The sequence below is a fragment of the Hippopotamus amphibius genome, chromosome 6 (assembly GCF_030028045.1).
Source record: "Hippopotamus amphibius kiboko isolate mHipAmp2 chromosome 6, mHipAmp2.hap2, whole genome shotgun sequence".
NCBI lineage: Eukaryota > Metazoa > Chordata > Mammalia > Artiodactyla > Hippopotamidae > Hippopotamus > Hippopotamus amphibius.
Genome location: NC_080191.1, coordinates 6980199 through 7001152, shown reverse-complemented (window position 1 = coordinate 7001152; position 20954 = coordinate 6980199). Strand labels below are relative to the sequence as shown.

The 20954-nt window shown below is 40.8% G+C and overlaps 1 protein-coding gene across 3 annotated transcripts in view; it reads right to left on the bottom strand.

Moving 5' to 3' along the window:
• Nucleotides 1-20954, bottom strand: part of PRKN (parkin RBR E3 ubiquitin protein ligase) — a 1257866-nt gene that overhangs the window by 166774 nt on the left and 1070138 nt on the right. For all 3 annotated transcript variants that reach the window (XM_057738154.1, XM_057738155.1, XM_057738156.1), the window contains one exon: nucleotides 15043-15192. In XM_057738154.1, the coding sequence (XP_057594137.1) occupies nucleotides 15043-15192 (150 nt within the window). The remainder of the gene's footprint in view (nucleotides 1-15042; nucleotides 15193-20954) is intronic.

Sequence of the window (20954 nt, the reverse complement as noted above, 5' to 3'; positions counted from 1 at the left end):
TAATTTCAGCTGGACGCATGCACCCATGACTCTGGGGCCGGCTCTGTGGCCATGCAGCTAGCTCCTCTCATGGGGTGCGGGTGCGGTGCTGTGTGCCTCTTCCGGATCTGATCTTAGGAGTGAAACGCCCTCCTCTTCCCTGTCTCCCTTAGTTCTGGTTGAAATGTGGCCACGATGCTGGGCCACCTGTACCACGCACATGAGGCCGACTAAGACTGCGGGGCAGAGCCATCATCCCAGCTCAAGGTCTCTATGAGAGGGAGAAATCAATGTCCGTCGAGTTAAGCCGCCGCTGTTTGGGGTCTTGGTCACACACCACGGCGCTCACGTCTGAATACAGCAGTGCAGCGCATTCGCATCCACCAAGCCGAGAGGAATGAGGACACATTTTTCACTGCTGCTTCCAGCCACACTGGCCACACAAAATATTACAGGATGTCATCTGAATGCAGTTTTGTCTGCTATTATAAAGTCCTTATCAAGTGCCTCTTTTTTGGTTATCTGCCCAAAGTCCTTTAGTGGATGAATTTCTTCAGTCATTTTTAAGAAATGTACCGGTTTCCATGCACTAGTTAAGAGATTTTGGCTGGAGAATCAGAAAGTCCAATATACTCGGCTTAAACGAAAAGGAAAGTCTTTCACATAATGCTCAGTCCAACAACAGAGGGGCTTTTGTGATGATTAACTGAGTGGTGCGGTCAAACCCACAGGAAGGACCTGGTTCTTCCCAAACCATGCCTAGTAAGGGTCACGGCAGAGCAGGACGGGTTTAGATGGCTCAGAATTCCCTTCTGACCTGGGAATGGGGCCACCTCCCAAAAAGGAGAACACTTGAAACAAAAAAATCAGTGTTCTGCTAGCAGGAAAAAGGGATAATGGCAGTCAGGAGGAAAACCAAGGATGTATGACCTGTGGACACCTACACGGATTCTAACAGTCATCCGACAGAAACTCACACTGCTGGGCAGGTAGCTGGGCGCTCGGGGGTCCCGCTCTAGCAGCAAGCCGTCCTGTTTACAGAGGGAAGGTAAGTAGCCTTGAGAGTAGGTTTCAGGCTGTTATTTTCTTAACTTTCTGGGGTAATTTGTGTTCCTGTCAATTTCTGATTCTATATCAATGAGTTTTAAGATGGAGCTTGGAATATGAAAAGCATACCCAGTAAGTGTTTATCGAAATCAAGTATATTATCGAAGTTTAGTGCTTTTCTGAGCTCTTTCGAAAACAATCTGCTTTTCTGAGCTCTTTCGAAAACAATCTTTGGTTTCTCCAGAAAAGCAAACTAAAAATACACACAGCAATGTAGTCGCCAAACACCAATTTTAAGACCTTTTAAAAATCTCCAGTACGTTCATAACATGAGGCTGTTTCTATCCAACTCACTGTGGGAGGTTCTGGCTCAATTGATTTAGTCTAACAAAGATCTTCTCTCCTTAATCCTATCTTTCTACTCCAACTTTTCTTATTGATTAAGAGGCTCCTGCACTTTACAATAATACAATACAGCTTATACAAAAGCCCAGCCATGTTCTCACATAAAGGAGTCTTTCAGAAGCTGGCTTTGATTGGATTTCTTTCTTTCAAATAGCAGCCATCTTTCTGAATACAGCTTTGCTTTCTATGCCCTGTTTACATGTAAAACATTTACGTGAATGGTCTAAAGAAGGCTGATGAATAACTCTTGTGAATTCTTTTCCAGACGGCATCGATTCCAGGCATTTCACATTCTTTAAAAATCCAGCAAGTAAAATTCCATCTTATTCCTGCCACAGACCAACTTAGAGGTTGATGGCACTCAGTATGTCTTCTTTTATTATTGCCTCCAAATTATCAGGCGGTGTCAATGTGCAGGCTTGTGTACATAAAGAACAATGCTTTGAGTTGGTAGGGAAAAGAGGTGATACAAACACCTGTATCCAGTAATTTGCTTAAGATTTCCTTAGGGATAGGTGACATTCGGGAAGTGGAGTGGGTTCTGTCTGGGTAGGTAGCTTCAGGAATAGCTAATTCAGACTTCCTTTGAATTATGGACCTGTCAGTTTAACACTAACACCTTGAGAAGAACTGGAAAAAAAATCACTCGACACTAAATTCCCAGACTGTCACTGCACACTGGACAATAACCAGCTAGATTTTGTGAAGAAGAATGCATGTCAGGGACAATATTATTTCTTTCTAAAAGACAGTGACGGGCGGCATGGACTTGGGGTTGAAACAGGCTTTCCCAGCCTGCTTCTATAGAAAGGAGGACAAAAATTGCTTTCTTTTTGGAAGTGCAGTAATAGGTTCACTTGACAAATTACTTCCTAGAGTGCATCAGAGAGTGTGCTCTCCGTCTGAAAGGCTTCCTTTTTCTTTGTCTCCTTCTTCTGCCCCTGGTTCAAGAATGGGCAGATGTGGCAAAGCTGACACTTTTGGCCTGTGCCTTACCCACAGGCTTGTAGTCTTAATTGATGTTTTTTCTTCTCTTTAAAAAAAAAACCTTTAAATAAAATTAATGTGAAAAAAATCGTATTCTTCTCTATTCAGAGTATAAACTTTTAAATGGACAGGTGGACAAAGGCCTGTGTGGCAGGCTCAGGTGGTTCTGCCAGGTGTCCATCCTCTGGGCCTCCACCCCATAGGGAAGGTGGGAGTCAAGATCAGGTTGGACCAGGTTAGGTTTGCCGGTGGAGAAGCCTCAAGGTTCTGTTCTTGGCCTCATTCTTTCTGTGCTGAAAAGGTGAAAGAGGTTGAGGACCTCACCTGGAAGAATCCTGGGGCCCGATGAAATGCAAAGCAGGCGAAGAGGAAGGCTGACTGCATTTCTCGGGATCAGGGAGGCACTTGGTTTCTGGATCTGTTATAGACCCTTGGGGACCATCTACAATAGGGGCGACTTGTCTTTAATCAGGAAAAGCTCTGTTCCCATTCAGGAGTTTGTAGAGAGCCAACCTAATAATGTATAGACAGCCTTTACAATGGAATATTTGACAAGCAGTGAGAAATGCATCTTACTCTAGTGCTGGGTGCTTGTTTTTTCTGTTCGTTTGTTTTTTGTTCTTTTTTAAAAAATTATTTATTTATTGGCTGTGTTGGGTCTTTGTTGCTGCGTGCGGACTTTCTCTAGTTGCAGCAGGCAGGGGCTGCTCTTCGTTGAGTGGGCTTCTTATTGAGGTGGCTTCTCTTGTTGCGGAGCACGGGCTCTAGGCGCACGGGCTTCAGTAGTTGCGGCATGTGGGCTCAGTAGTTGTGGCTCGTGGGCTCTAGAGCACAGACTCAATAGTTGTGGCGCACCAGCTTAGTTGCTTTGAGGTATGTGGGATCTTCCCAGACCAGGGATTGAACCCGTGTCCCCTGCCTTGGCAGGCGGATTCTTAACCACTGCACTACCAGGGAAGTCCCTGGGTGCTTGTCTTGTTTGGGCCACCTTGAACTCTATCTAAATTTTACTGAAAATAAGTATAAACAAAAATGAGAAGATAAACAAAAATCAACAGTAATTATACAGCAAGAATAAAATTCCTAGAATACAGGTATGTGCAAAAAATCATCAGAATATATTTTCCTAGACTGTAGGAATTACTTAAACTATTTAAAAACGACACAAAAATTGAAATTCACTTATTTGCATTTGACTGTTCAAAGCTTTTGGTGACATGTTTCACAGAACTAATTTTGAGAACGTAAATTAAATTTGCTAGCAGACTTTACTTGCATTTCTCTTAAACATGTCATTCAAATAAATCAGTATGACAGGAGTGTGTGCTCTATGCCAATTAGATGTTTGAAAGAATGCTGAGCTGGACCACCTGCACTGCTCAGTGAAGAGTAGCTAGGCCTTATGTTTTGGTTTTCATGCCCTTGGCCTCTGCCAGGTTAGGGCATATTTCCTTCTTCTTAGCCTAACCCCAAAGAACACTATGTCTGCAATTCTAACCAACTCAATTACTGTTCACTTTGCTTTTATGTATTTATTTTTATTTATTTGGTTGCACTGGGTCTTAGTTGTGGTAGGCATGCTCCTTAGTTGCAGTAGGTGGGCTGCTTAGTTGTGGCGGATGGGATCCTTAGTTGTGGCATGTGAACTCTTAGTTCCCTGACAAGGGATCAAACCGGGGCCCCCTGCATTGGGGGCACAGAGTCTTAGCCACTGCACCACCAGAGAAGTCCCTTTGCTTTTATTTTTTAACAAATAACATTACTAGCTTTTTAAAAAAATGTAAGTTTAATTAATAAAAAATGTAGTTCATAAACTAAGATAATCCCTTATGTTATAAAAAGTAGAAGTAATATATCTACATGTTTAAAAAAACTCACACATTACAGAAAGTTACAAACTGAAAAGTAAAAGCTTCCTTCTCTATATTCCCACTTTCTCTATCCAAAGGCAACTATTTTAATGGTTTCTTTAATTCTTTCCAGAACATATTTTACATATTTATGAGTACTGATCTTCTCTTTCTTGCTCTTTTCACTTAATTCTATGTATTAAAAATTATTTCACGTCAGCACACAGACTGACCTTATTCTTTTAAACAGGATATTGTACTTCACTGTACACATGTCAAAAATGTATTTAACCAGGCTTCCTAGGTGGCGCAGTGGTTGAGAATCCGCCTGCCAATGCAGGGGACATGGGTTCTATCCCTGCTCCAGGAAGATCCCACATGCCGCGGAGCAACTAAGCCCGTGCGCCACAACTATTGAGCCTGCGCTTTAGAGCCCGTGAGCCACAACTATTGAGCCCATGTGCTGCAACTACTGAAGCCCACGCGCCTAGAGCCCGTGCTCCGCAACAAGAGAAGCCACCGCTATGAGCAGCCCATGCACCGCAACGAAGAGTAGCCCCCACTTACCGCAACTAAAAAAGAAAGCCCACGCACAGCAAAAAAAGACCCAGCACAGCCAATAAAATAATAAACAAATAAATAAATTTATTAAAAAAATGTATTTAACCACTACGATATTATTGAAAATTTTATTGTTTCCAAGTTCTTATCTATTACAAATCAGTGCTACAAAGAATATCCTCCACACATATCTTGATAAGTTTTTGCAATTACGTCCATATGCTATATTTCTGGCAGGAACACATTTCTGTTATACCTATAGGAACAGAGTTAGGATTTTGCTACCCAAGTTAGAACAAGGGACTCTGGTCTGCAGGGATGATCCTATAATGAGGCTGAAGCATTATAGGCACTAACGTAGGGGTAAGTTATTTTTATTCAAGGCAAACTAATTTTAAGCACTGTAATTAAAAACCTTGCATCTGGAGATAGCTGAAGTGGACCCTTTTCAGCGGAATAAAGTGAATAATCAGCTGTTATTGTCTCCTGTCAACCTTGATCTGAGATGAATAAAGAGTCAACAGTGCAGGTAGGAGCTGATGAACCCTCAAAGCGACCAGGTGAGCTCCATCAGCACATCTGACTTCTATGCCAAGTGCGCACAGCTATGGTGCAAAGGGCTGGGCCTCGGGGGCCAGGGGAGAGGATTTAATGTTACATCTAGTTTATTTTTTGACATAAGGCAGTTTTTAATGGATTGAGAGCATGAATGCACAGCATCAAGCGACCCTAAGACTTTCTGTTGTTTACAAGTGACTAAAAGTCAGAGAGCCTGCCTGAATTTCGATCCAGGGAGAGGAAGGACTACTCCAGCTGAACAAACTTTAAAAGAGAATGGGGGAAAAAAATGTGGTGTATACACGCAATGGAATATTATGCAGCTATGCAAAGGAGTGAAATTCTGACATATGATGGATGAGCCTTGAAAACATTAAGCTAAGCCAGACACCAAAGGACAAATATTCTATGATTCCACTTACACGAAATATCTAGAATAGGCAAGTTCATCGAGACAGAAAGTAGATTAGGGGTGACTGGGGCTGGAAGCAATGGGGGAGTTAATTATTGTCTAATAGGAACAGAGTTTCTGTCTGGGGTGATGAAAATATTTGGAAATAGCGGTGATGGTTATTCAACATTATGAATATACTTGATGCTGCTCAATTGTACACTTTAAAATGGTTATATATAAATGGCAAATTTTATGCTGTATATATTTTATCACAATAAAAACAGTATTAAAAAAGGGAGTATGATAAGTGAAGTAAGTCAGAAAGAGAAAGACAAATAATATATATCACTTATATGTGGAATGTAAAATATGACACAAATGAACTTATCTATGAAACAGAAACAGCCTCATGGACACAGAGAACAGACTTCTGGCTGCCAAGAGGGGGCGATGGGGGAGGTATGGATTGGGAGTTTGGGGGTAGCAGATGCAAACTATTATATAGAGAATGGATAAACAACAAGGTCCTACTGTAGAGCACAGGGAACTATAGTCAATATCCTGTGATAAACCATAATGGAAAAGAATATGAAGAAGAATGCATGTATATGTATAACTGGATCACTTTGCTGTACAGCAGAAATTCACACAACATTGTAAATCAACTCAAACTCAATAAAATAAATTTTAAAAAAATTTTAAAAAAGGAGTATGAGAAAACGAAGAAAACTGTTTGATAAACATACTTCATAAAGGTGCGATGAGAACCAGAGAAGGTAACCATGGGCTGGGTGAACCATATCAGGTCCATGAGGCCATTTTCTAAAGGTAGCCTGATGGGAAATCAAGAAAAACCAGTGCACATGGAGGAATGATCGGGGCCATGGCCTGGGTAAATATACAGGAGGAACTAGCTGTTTCAGGGGCTAGTGTTCAGGAGAGACCCGAACGAGAAGAGAGAGCCAGAGGCAAGTCTGAGAGAGCAGAACATAGTGTGTCTCTGTGAGGCTTCTACCACCCGATGATAAAGGCTTGAGAAATCGTGGGGGGTGAAAAATACTTAGTGTAATGAGATGAAGCAGAACTCTCCATCCCCTAGAACTTCCAGTGGCCTCTGAGAAGGACAGGGGAGAGAGGACAGCCACTCAGGATGTCAGGTGGGGAGCTCCAGTTGGCACCCTTTAGTGAGGGTGGCCCTACCAGGGCAGTTACAGCTGGGCATGGCCCAGACTCACATCAGTGTGACCACTCCTGTCAAGGTGCTGCAGCAATTTGTGACCATGTGGAAAACCAAAATAAGAACAGCAAAAAACTATAACAGGAAAGAATATGAAAAAGAATATATATATATATATATATATATATATAAAACTGAGTCACTTTGCTGTATACCAGAAACTAACACTACATTGTAAATCAACTATATTTTGATAAAAATAAAAATTAAAAAAATCCTATGATTCCTTCACCATGATCACATTGTCCTATGCAGTTAATGTTTTATGAGATTGACATATATTGATACCCACTATGTGGATATATTTTATTTATCATAATATCTGAAAATATTTTATCATAATATCCTTTATTCTATGAAATTTAAAAATCTCTCTTGTTCATTTAATGGGAACCATTCGAAAATACGTTACTAACCACATGCAGTCATAAAATTTCACCCTATCTTCTCTGTGCATCTTAAATCCATAAAATTATATACCAATAGCAGTTTAAGAATTAAATAGATTTCACTATAAAAATATGTAGTCTCAAAAATACCTCTAGGACAAATATGGCATGCCTTAAAAAAATCATGTTTTATTAGACCTCTACAAAGAGGAAAATGTTGTAGGTCTAATACTCTGATCCTTGGGTTTCACTAGTTCCTTCCCAAGTGGTAAGCTTGCTACTCAGATAAAGCAAATGATTTGATTCCCTGAGTCAAGCTGTTCCGTGAAACATCTATCTTATGAGAGGTACCACACAAAAGGCAGTTCTTGCTCAAAAGAGTTTAAGGAAGGCTGCGTGCGGTATTCTACTTGTTCAGGCAAATGCATGTTTGCATACTGAAAGCTTTAAGTCCGACAGAAGAAAGCCCTGTTTAACGGACCTTACTGTGTGCATCCAAGCTACCTGATCACGGATCTCAGCCCAGGCCATCTGTCCCCAATTCCAACCCTCCTCTTAGTGCGTAACAGCCCTTGAATCTGCACTATACGAGCATCACTTTGGAGAACACTGCTCTACGTTGTTTTTTTGTTTTTTGTTCTTAATTTAGGAAATTGCTTTAATTTCTGGAAAGATTTTTCTTCTTAACTAGAACTGAAGAGGTCAAAGCACTTATGTCTGAGACACAGGAGTCTGAGTTTGTGAATGCTTCTCCTTGGTGACGTCTCATAGCTCTTCTCTCTGCCCCACAGAGCTTTCTGTGTTATTGATGAAAATGTGCTCTATCTGCACTAATCCAGTCCAGTAGCTGGAGGCCACATGTGGCCACTGAGCACTGATAAAGTAGCTATTGAGACTGAGGAAACTAATTTTAAATTTTATGTAATTTAAATCTAAATAGCCATTTGTGGCCAGTGGCTAAGCGGCTGTCGGACAACAGAGCCCTAGAATGAGGTGAGGGCAGAATCAAAATGAATTCACAGAAGCTAAGTTATCTTAGGTAGAAACCTGTTTTCTGGAATGTTCTGAGCTCTCCTAGCTGGTAGAGCTGAAGAAGCCTTCTCTATTCAGTTTGCCACAAAATCGATTTCCTAGCACATTATTCAAAGAGATGGAGCTTATCATTTTGAAAGAGTATAATTATTTCATACTTCCCTTATTTTAACAAAAAATAGCTAAAGACACGTGGAAAGGTCACTGGCCCGTGTTGGATTAGAAAATATATATTTCTATTTCAGATTGCAGAATACTTTCTAGGAACATTTGCCAAGAGATAAATGTTTTCCAGAGGAATGGTATGCAGAACTTGTTTGTACATTTATGAACACTTTCTTTAATTAAAATAAATACTCTCCAGAGCTTTCTATCTTTGCGCTTCAAGCTGGCTCACAAGCAGAAAGTCTAGCAAGACTTATTTCCACTCTGTAAATGAGCCAATCTTAGTGTTTAAATTAGATTTTTGGACACTTGTCAAATAAACACGGAATGCATATTTCTGACATTTCATAACATTTGCTTTCTTTTTTAAAATGCTTCCTGATAAAGAACATCTTGTATATCAAAAAATAATGTGTCAACAAGATTTGATTCCATGCTCTACACGCTGAAGAGGCCAGGGGGTTGAGGTGAGCACAGTAGGGTTACAACCTGGCGCTTAACGCTGGCAAACCCACATGCGGGCTTAATGAAGAATACGTTCCTTTTTGGAGCCTCCTTGAAAGCATTACAATACAAGCCACACATGTTTGGAGACTAGATTTTAATCTCTAATCTTCTCTGGCAAAAAGGGAGAACTCTATACTTTTGAAAATACTTCACATAATTAAATTATGTATTTTTATAAAAGTAAAATATCTTGAAAGAATGGGAAAAGTAACCATTCTCTTTCTTTTTCTTATTAAATATTGACCATGTGCTGACTTTCTATTTCTGAGCCCTACATACTGAAAAAAAAAGGGCTCCTCATCTATTTATTAAGGTTTTAACTCCATAATTATTAGATCTTTGAGTGAAGAAATAGGATCTCCATTTGTCTACATTGACTCCTTTCCTACATAAGGGCTAAAAATGAGGCTTGGACTCTCATTTAACTAAAATCTTCAACAGTATACTAATGATATCGTTATAAGTGGTTTCAACAAAAATGTCTTGGCATGTAGCAGGCCATACCCTGTCCTTGCGCAGGTCTAGAGCCAGGTTTGAAGAAGCCTTTGTAATTTCAGGTTCTACAATTTTTGAGGCCCTCTTCAAGGAAAACAATGCAAGAATACAACCTCAGTTAAGAGGGTTTGGAAGGGGTCTGTGCAAGTGAGGAGCCCAAGGTCAATGCTTCATTAGCTCCTCGATAAATCTGCCTCAGAGCAACACACACTGCTCAGTAAGGGAGGGAGTGACTATTAGATGCCTTAAGAAATTCTATTTAATTTCCTCAACGAATGGCCAGTTAAATGATGCTTTAAAAAAGATCTCCGGGTTTTCTTTAAATGCGTAAGAACTTTTTTTCAATTGTTAATTCTTGCCCCTGGATTTCTAATTCAAAACAGAAAGCTCTTCACTCAATTCCTAGCATTATTTTAAGAAATTATCTCTCGGACATATAAGATCCCCGAAACAACACCAAATAAGAAAACAGTGTTTTATTTATAGAAAACTCACACGCTCACATGGTTTGATTGCTATAGCTTTTTGTATTCCCAGGTCAGTGAGTATAATGTATTCCATCTTTTGTTGCTGTTTTCCAGTATTAAACATGTCAACATTTTACACTGGTGCCATAAAAGTGAGTGAGATAGGTCTGATGAATAGCAATAAGGCCAGAGAAGGAATAATGCATAACACGAATTCCTCAGGAAATCAATTAATATTTTTATGAGCAGTAGTAAAAATATAATCAAGGGTTAGCAGAGTGAGGGCAGGCTATTTGATCCCCAAACATATTCTTTGTTCAGTTCTGTTTATCCATGTAAAAATATTGTTGCTGTGTCAAAACAAAAATATCAGTGCTCCCAAGACGAAGACACTTTGAGTTTCAGAATGTACCGAATTCTTCATTTGGCTGAGTGGCCTTTGATAGGGCGTGTAGACTCTGTAATTTTGGCAGGATTTTCAGGTTCCTAACTGACCTTTTGTGGATCTCTGCACTTAGTATATTTTGGTGTCCTGAATTATGTATTATGTGTGTGAGTAAAACATTGCATATTTTATATTTTTTGAAAAGGTTCTTATTGCGGCAAGGTAAGCAATTCTAATATTGGGGTAAATGATGGAATATTTGAAAATAAAAGTGATAGTGTATTCATATTACTTCTACACTATTAAGATTCATTCATTCATCCACTCAGTCATTCAATGAATATTGAACTCCAAATACATGAATTTACTGAGGACAAGAATATTAAGCCTGAGGACAGGAATATGAGGGCGTACGCCAAGTGTAACACTTCAACTTGAACCCTGGGAGGTGGTACTTAAGCTCGAATAATTCTTTATAATGGTAAGAGTTTTGCTGTAACCATCACACATCTATCAGGCTTTTCCTAGATGGACTGACATTATCATTTAAATGGAAATCCTTATCTTCCTTTATTAGCTAATGTACGCTGCTCTCCCGGTAACAGTTAAGCCTCGTGATATAGGAGAGCAAAGGCTCAGCTAATCTGATTTTCCAATGAATAGCACTATATGTTTGAATAAGAGAGTCATAAATACTAACCTTAGCATCTATGTTAAAGAAGCCAAAGACAATAAAAATGCTCAAGTCTGTGTCTTCAGATGGAAATGTTGTACAACGGCAATCATGGAGGTGCGGAGGGCCACCCAGGCATGTGGTGATGGGCTGACTGGTGAGGTTAGAACTATACAGTTTGGAACGCGACACACAAGTGTGTATCAGCTCTAAAACTGTGTGTCCATGGGCACCTCACAAGGTACCTGGAAGGCTGAATTTTTAAATTATGTGAATGACAGGGAATTTGACTCAACCTTTTTTATGTATGAGTTCCTTCTGGTAACATCAAGCATTTCTTGGATACCCACATAGTAAGAGTTGACAGTTGAGGACAAATTAAGCACAGGTGGATTCGCAGATACCCTACAATAAATCTGTTAACTACAGCCTGAGAAGCACGTCCAAGACTCTGTGATTCTTCCATCGCTTTGCTATCAGTTGCTTTCCTTGAGCACTGTGTAGGGTGAGGGGCTCACGGCTCCCCAGGCAGCCTGTTTTGTGGCTGCTGTCCATGGTGCTACAGAAAACTCTGGGCAGAGATACATCTTCCTCTAACTTCTACTTACTGGGCCCTGTTCTGCCTCTGAAACAACATAAACTAACCAAGATTTCTTCTACACAGCAGTTTTCCATTACCACCCATAAGTCCAGAAAAGACTGGCAGCTTACAAGGGTGTACAAATCACAGCAAAACAGCATATACCAGGAAAAGGGGAAGAGAAAGAAGTAAAAATGTGAAGCCAGGAAATAAGCTTACAAATGTATTCTATTAGTGGCCCATTTCTACACTGTAGATGGCCCACAAATGTGGCTGTAGGTTTTGCAGCAGCCAGCTTTCAGGGGGAACCCTTGGTAGTTGCACAATTCACAATGTCCTCAAGGACAACGTTCTTCAGGACAAGCGTAATGAACCTGGAACAGGCATATGGTTCCTTACAGAAAAGCCCACTGTGGTGTCCTGAACCACACGCATCAAGTTCCCTGTACAGTGACCACAATATACACAAATGACACCAAGTTACCAGGTAGGAAAAGCAATCCTTTGAAGGGCTAAGATAGTGAGGCCTAGGTACCTAATTCCCTGCTGTAGATCTGGCTTGATTCAGGGCTAGAGTCTAGAAGAAAGGATTAAATGAATGTCCTGTAGTTAATTTTCCTTGAATATTAGGTCTTTTAGGTGAGCTTTTGATAAATACTGATTAAATATTAAATAAATATATACTTTATGTCAGGTACTGTTCTAAGCATTTTATATCCATTAGCTCATTTAATATTCATAATGGTCTTATACAGGGTCATTCTAATACACACTGTTTTAGAGATGAGGAGACTGAGGCACAGAAAGATTAAGACCGCTGGTAGTTGCTGGAGCCAGGATTTGGACCTAAGCCATACAACCCAATCTCCTTTTTAACTACTACAGAATCCCAAAGGCATGTACGTTGGGTTAACATCCTTTTGTGAAAGTTGAGGATTTGAAGAAAAAGAGCAATAATGAGGTCAATTAATCTCTTTTGAGAAGCCAAAGCAATGGGAATTGATATCAGCCTGAAAAAGCCTATGGGGTTGGGGGCAAAAAAGGCATGGAGGGAAAAGAAAGCAACAAGTTAAGTGCATCCTTTTAGAAAATCATTTCTCTTTGTTCTTTTTTCAACTTCTTCAAATTACAAACAGTGGTGGTTCAGAATAGTTTCATGAACTCCCTGATACCCTTTCCTTTAAGATGGAGCCTAATTTCCTTCCCTTTTGGGAAAAGGGGCGGATCTAGAACTCAGTGCTACCCAAAGGAATAAAGCAGAAGTGACGGTGTACAGCCTTGGAGAGCAGGTCACGGTGGCTTTCTCTTTGCTCTGTCTCTTGGATCACTTGCTCCGGGTAAGGTAACTACTATTCTGGGGACAAGTAGAGTAGACTAAGAAGAGGCCATGTGGTGAGGCCTCCTATTGGCACTTTCTGCCAATAGCCAGTGAACAACTGAGGTATTTTGGGCCAAGAGTCATGTGATCGAGCCATTTTGGAAGTGGATCTTCCAGCCCCAGTCAAGCCCTGGGTTAACTACAACCAAGCTTGACTCCAACCTCATGAGACCCTGAGCTAGAGCCACCCAGCAAAGCTACTCAGGGATTCCTGACCCTCAGAATCCGTGAGGTAAAAATGCTTGTTAATGAAAAGGCTAAAATTTGGGGTTATTTGTTATGCAGCAATAGATAAGTAATATACAAATCAACAAGCATCCTCCCCTCCCCACCCCCTGCGATAACAAAATAGAATAAATAAAAATAAAACACATTACCTAGAACTTCCAAAAAAACATCCTGAAGATAACCATTCTCCTTTAGGTAAGTCTGCTCCCAAACTCTCTTAACCCAAAGATCTTAAAGCAATTCAGTTTACTTCCAAGGTAATTTTCCAGGATTCGGAGTTCAAATACGTGTGTTACTTATAATGTCACATTGTGTAAAAAAGGAAGAGAAAAATGTTCAAATCTTAAAATTACATAAACCTTCAAAATTCTTAGAGCAAGATGAACAACTGAATGCAGAAGATGGGCCAAAGGAACCCCAGGCTTTAGAGAATGGAACAACAGGAGCGATTAGCAGGTAGAAGTATATAATTGAACCATTAGTTAAAAGTTATTGTAGCTCATTTTAAAAGAAAACATTTGTTGGAAATTCTGATCCCAGAATTTGGCAGCTTGCTTAGGCCACATGCAATCAGTGCAGATTATACAGTAAATGATGATGACTCAGGCTGGGAAGTGGAGTTCGAGTTCCATAATTTCTAAAGCTAGCAGACATGACTTGAGTTTTCATCCGAATGCAATCACCATTATTAATCCAGAGGTACTTCTTTCTGCTTAGGCATCATGGGATCGCCTTATTTCTCAGCTTCCACTTACTCTATTTGATCACTCAGCCCAGGGCTCGGTAAGTCACACTCCATGACCGATACGGAGCTTTACTAAGGATGACAGATGCCAGTTTCTGCACAGGTAACCCACACTGCTCAGCCAAAACCTAGGCCCGGGGAATACACCGCTGCCACCCATATGCCCCCTTCCACCAGGCACCTCATGAAGTTGCAATTTTAAAAGAAATGCTTTCCCATCACAATTCAGTAGCATTTTATAAGCACAGACACTTCTCCCTTTTCTGGCCTGCGTGAAACGTAATATCAGGGTTATTATCCGTTTGTCGTTTCAGCCTGTACTTTAGTCAGCCTATTTGCGTTGAGGTACGCGTCCCTCACCCCTTCACTGTCAGCTTGCAGCCACATATCCATTCAAGAAGCCGCGTAGCTCATACTGGTCTGCCCTCTTAGAACAAACATTTTCCACGTGTCTTATTCTGCTTCCCTAAGAGGCACCGTTAAGTTTTGCTCAACTTGATTTAAAATGATTTTTACGACACAATAACATTTCAAGTTTTCCATATTAATCTTCACTGTACTTCTCGAAATACTTAGGCAAACGATGTTGCTAAGACATCACGCTAAGATGAGGAATTCTCTTTCTGCTTCACTCCTGTCTACTTAACGCCAACTCTGAAGAAGTCATACATTTTTGCTCTGAATCAGCTGAGCACTGGAAGAAAAGTTTAAAATGCTGACCAAGTGATTCGCCTCTTAGAGTAAACATTTTGATAGCAAACAAAGCAGAAGATCTCCCCTTCCCTTCTATATATATATATATATATATATATATATATATGGGATCCTGTTAAGAATTAAAAAATCTGCTTTCTAATGCATCAGTTCAAAGATGTCTGAATCCAAATGGAAAATGAAACTAAAGCACATATACAATCCTAGCCAATTTGCCAAAGCTAACACACACACGGTCAACACCCGGGGGTGTGGCTGGCACTCACCCCGCAGCCCAGGCCGCTGCCCCGTTCACAGGTGACCTTCCTCTGGTCGGGCTCAGGAAGCAGCCCCGCGCCGCAGCCCGGGCTGGGGCATAGCACGCCCCCCATCTGCAGCACGCACTCTTCGGCACCATACTGCTGGTATCGGTTGTACTGCAAAAAGAAAGTGAGTTTTTCACAGTGATAACACAGATACTAAGATGTGCTGTTTTGCCAAAATGTTAATAGTTGGTGCTTTTGGGGTTTTCTTGTGGATCCATTTCTGTAAAAACTGAGGGGGGCGGGGATGGGGGGGGTGAATAAGGTATGGTCCAACCTAGAGAAAGTCTGCCAGTTCCCGCTGACAAAACACAGATAAGTGAGGCATTTATTCTTTGAATTCCTAGAAATTTGTCTTCAAAAAATAGACTTTTCCCAGTTTGATTTTTAAATACCAAGTGCATTTAATAGGCTTTTCTTACAAATTTATAGGGAACATATCTATACTTTAAGTTACGGACATTCATAATGCATCTCTGTCAATCTCATGAAACAGCATATTTTCATGCCTCTATTCAAGTCTATCGGTCTTTAACATCATTTTGAAAATAGGTCCCAATGCTCCCCCTGGTAATTGCTAGCACCCCACATGTTACCAAGGAGCATATTCAGTCTGACGAAGAAAGACGACTGTTAAAGAATAACATTTTCCTTTCATCATTATTCTTATTCTTAAAGCATGATTTCTTTGATTCTTGACCTCACCTCTTTGTGCCGTTGTTTGGCTCGATGCCATTTAATGGTTTCCCCAGCTCGCAGAATAAACCTCAAACTGCACAGCACATTTCTAAGGCCTTCCTTGTCACAGCCCTAAGTTACTGTTCTCCTTGCATTATTTGATCATGTGCTCTTCTAAACTCAGGTCAACTCAAATGGATCTATTAATTAATTCATGCCACATTGATTGAGCACCTACTATGTGCCAGACACTACTGTTACTGCTGGGGATACAGCCCTGAATGAAACAGACATCTCCGCTCTCATCCACAAGCCCTGAACAGTAAATATTGAAAGGTTAAACTGTATAGTGTTTCAGGTGGTGATAAGTGGAAAGGAGAATAAAAAAAAAAAACCAAGAAGAGATAGATTCTGGGGAAGATGGGAATTACAGTTTCAAAGAGGTGATCAGGGAATAGGGAATGCCTTATAAAGAAGGTACATTTAAGACAACATCTGAAGGAGATTAGAAAAGCAAGGCATGTGGCACCTGGGGGAATGAGCTTTCCAGGCTGAATACAGAGCATTATAAAGGTCCAGAGGCCGCAATGTGCTCAGTTTGTTTGAGGTGCTGTGAGAGGCCAGTGTGTCTGAAGTAAAGTGAGTGTCTGTGGGGGTGGGGTAGGGGGGCACGGGGAGGTAAGAGCAGATGAAGTCAGAGAATTAATGGGGACCCAGGATGTATAGATCCCTGAAGGCCTTTGTAAGAACTCTGGCTGTTATACTGAGAGATTTGGGAACCACTGGGGACTTTCGAGCTATGGATGATACAGTTTGACTAATCTCCTAAAGACAGCCATCTGGCTGATATGTTCAGAATAGACTCTTGGGGACAAGGATGGAAGCAGGAAGCAGAGAAGCAGGTCGGAGGTTATATCAGCGAGATCCACTGAGAGATGGTGGTGGCTTGAACAAGGAAAGCAGCGGTGGAGGTGGGGAGGGAGCAGTGGTTGAGTTCTGGATATATTTTGAAGGTAGAGATGGCAAATTATTTTAGGCAAATCGGATACATGGTGTGAGAGGAAAAGAAATCAGGCAGGAGGTAATGTTTATCCCTGAGAAGACAGAGGACAGAGAGAGGGTGGGAGAGGCTATTACTGAGATGGGGAGACATGGAAGAAGAAAAGGGTGTGTGTGTGTGTGTGCGTGCACGCACACACACGTGTGCGTGTGTGTGTGTGTTTAGGGAGCAGAGAAAAGGAATCATTATTTCTACTGTGCTCATACTCATTCTGACAACCTCTGACACAGCTAAGCTAAGTCAAAACGTTGAGTGGCTAGTTGACTGTATGGCTTTGGAATTGAGCAGAAAGATGTGGGTTGTAGACACCAATTTTGAGGTCAAAGGTGCACGCAGAGCTGGAAAGGACAGGCTTCGCATCAGGCCTACTATCCATTTCCTCATATTTCTGACCCCAGCCAAAAAAGAAAGATGAGTTGCTCAAATCCCCTTGTAAGTATGCTAATGGTACTTATATCCAATGACATTTACTAGAAAAGAGTTCTTATCTATGGAATGCATTTTGCAGGAAACACTTGGTCTAAGTTTGCTTACAGTAAACAAACTAGAATATATGAATTTATGAGGTAAGGCTCTCTGAAAAGGTCATAAGCGATGCAGTTATTAAGGGATAAATGAAGACATTTCATCAAGTGATGAATGATGAGACAGTTTATATAACTGAGGGGTTTCACATTAGTGATCATTTCCATGAACTTCCTGGAGACCTCATGTATTGACTCTTGCCTAGGGCACATCCCGATGTGCCGAGAAAGGACGGTGAGCTGTGTTAAATGAGGTGGGTTTCCCTGTATTTTGTCTGTGCCTCCTCATTACCGGCATCCTTGAAGTTATTAGTAAAGACTGACAGTGGGTTCCATCTATGATTCTTGTGATTCTGATTTGACCACCTCACCCTGTGTTATCTCAACAGCCATGAGCCTGGATGAGATTCTCTTGCCTTTGTGGGGACACAGAGGAGGAGCCAGCTAAGGAGACGGAGAAGCAGCAGGTGGAAAATGAGAAGGACGTGGGTGTCCTGGAAGCCAAGGGAGCACAATATTTCAAGGAGGGTGTGTGGGTCATGATAAATGGTGTCCAAGGCTGCAGGTAAGCCAACTGCGGAACACTGGCTGGAGTTAGAAATGGAGATGCCATTGCCATCTCGACAGGAGCCATTTCAGTGGAGTCATGGAGCCAAAGGCCTTACGGGCGTGGAGCCAAGAGAAACTCAGAGGAGACACACTCCGGAGGCGAGGGTGGACGCTTTCCTAGGAGTGTGACTGAAAAGGGCAACGGAGACGGGAGACAGCACAGCTGGAGCGGCTGTGGGGCTATAAAGGGATTTTTGAAAATGGAGAATCAACAGGATGTTAGTAAACTGAAGGGAATGAGGGAGAAGAGGAGGGTGACTGATGAAGCCCGTGAGTAGGTGAGGGGATGGGATCTAAAGGACGCGTAGAGGGTGCGGCCTCAGGCAGCAGGGAGGGCAGAGCGCTGGGGCCCAGCTGCAGATGAGGGAGGCTTTGCAAGTTTGAGAAGAGAAGGAAAGGTGTGAACCGTAAAGGGGAGGGGATGGAGGCAGGGAGTCAGGATCATGGCTGGGCAGCACTAACAGCCTATCTGGTCCAGCCATCACAAACTCAGAGGCATCTAGTCAATAGAGTTGCCTGCTTTTCTGCAGCAACACACGGCAGCAAGGGCAGAGCAGGCAGGAAGGCGGCTTTAAGCCGGGTGGGGGTTTGGTCAGACTTGTATGAGGAAGCAAACCTCTCCCACACCCCTCCCACCCTGTGTGGCTTTGGCACACAGCCTCCCCTCCTGTATCTGTGAGTGATTTCAATAAATACGTATTGAATCCCTCTGCTCAGTTCCCTACTCCTGGACTGTTTAACCTTCTGCCTTGGCCTGTCTAAAAGGGGTACCAAATTTCAGTTTTGCAAGATGGATACATCCTGGGGATCTCCTGTACAGCCCGGGGAATACAGATAATAATTCTATATTGTAGAGTTAAATTTGCTAAGAGGCATAGGTATTTCCAAACTACAGGGCTTTTACATAATATTTTCAGTTTTACATCTATATCACCGTTTTTCCACATTGATTATCAAGAACACAGAGAATGGTAGAATTACAATGTTCCTCAATAGCTCATTTGCTTTCACTCGCATTGTACACAGCATGGTTTTAGAATAACAGTAATATTATCACCATGAGTATGACTACTAAAAACTTCAAATGTATTTTCACGTGCTCTACCCATTCTTCTGCTGAATGTTTCTAATAATAATAGTGTATCTACATTGTTGAAACACAGGGTCATTTCATACTATGCTTTCTTTCTCCTAATTTTCATGTTATATTAATTCTACACACACACACACACACACACACACACACACACACACACACACACACTTAATGCTTAGTACCAGTCCTTATGTTGATGTCTGACCAGTAACTTTGGTTGTTTGAAGCTTGTTCTCTAGTAAATTCCTCAGGAAGCTCTCATCAGAAAAAATAGTCACTGAATTCTCACTAAGTGACAGTTTTTTGGGGGCCTTTATTCTTGAAAATAAGTTTGGCTGGATATAAAGTCCTGGGTTCACATTTCCCGCCCCCTCAAGTATCTCAAATGTCTTATTCTATGTTCTGATGTAAAGTATTAAAGGTAAGCCTGATGACAATCTGATTTATTTTTCCTTTACAAGTAAATTGATCTCTTTTGCCAGGTTCCCAAAGGAGTTTTTTTCTTTTTCTTTAGAATCTAGTAATTTTTTTAGAAAATGTCTTGGTGCTGGTCATTTTCTGATCAATTTTCACACACATGCTATGTTAGGAAAGTTGTGTTGAATTTAATTTTTTAGTATTTGCTCCATTCTCTTGTTTCGATGTTTTTCTTATGGGCTTTCTAGCGCACATATATTGGATTTTCATTACCTAACTTCTAAATTGGTCTTCTATTGACAGATTCAGAAGTTAGATAAATAAAGTTTATCTTACTTTATTTTCACTGTTTAGAATTTTCTTTCTTTTCACTTTCTATTTCTCTTAAGACAATATCTGTTGTTATTTATTTGCACTTGTGTCATTTCTTACTGAGTTCCCTTTGGAATAGTTAGTTTAGTTTTCACCCAATTGGTGGGCATGACTGGCAGACACACTCTCACCGTCTCTCAGGATGCTATTCTGCTTTTCGTTCTCCATCTCCTCTTAGAAACTTTGTGTGGGATTTGACCTTGTTTCTTTTCTATTGGGGTTTTATTTTGTGCATGTCTGTTGCTCAGTTTCACATGAAATTAGTTCTGAAATTTTAAGAGGAAGAAGGACTCAGAATAGCTCTTAATGGCTCTACAGTTAGTTTCCTGTTTGTTTTTTTTTGGGCAGTAATCAAAAATATGGGGGCTCAATTTCTGTGATCTCCCAACTCTTACCCCACTTTCAGCCGGACTTTCTCTTTCCCTTTACTGTTCTCCGTAAATGTCTCCTCAGGGAGGGGCTTTATCCTGACAGAGGTCTTTGTCTGGTGACGGGATCTACGTGCTCCAGCCCCTCAGACCTTCCTGCAGACCCTCCCCACGCCCTGCTCTCCTTCACGTATTTGTATTCCTGAATTCAGCACGATATCTTGTCCATAGCTGGTACACAATCAATGGTTGCAGAATGAATTAATAAAGTTTAACTCCATTCTTAATGAAAGAATTCCAACAAACTAATCAATGGCAATGGGAATTAATAACTGAGTGGTATAGGATGATTTTTACCTACACAGATTATTTTTCTATTTTAAATAAATTGCTCTTAAGTAATAGGTATTTTCTGATTTGATGACAGATCACCTATCTATTTAATTTAGTTAAGCAATTTTACTACTATAATAATACTTTTTCTAGGAAGCAGTTAACTTTTGGGCAAAGTGCAATAATAACACTATAGAAATTCTTGCTGACTGCATTAGTCACAGTCTCAAATTCTGATAGAACGTGTAAACTACGTTCCTCTTTCCATTCACTGATTAAGGAATTTATAAGAAATAACTTTATTATATTCAATCTATTTATGATATACTCTAGGAACATTTGAGCATACAATTCCTTTTCTAAGGGAAGACAAATATTTTAGTTTATATGCCTGGTAATTTCCAATTTAAAAGTACACA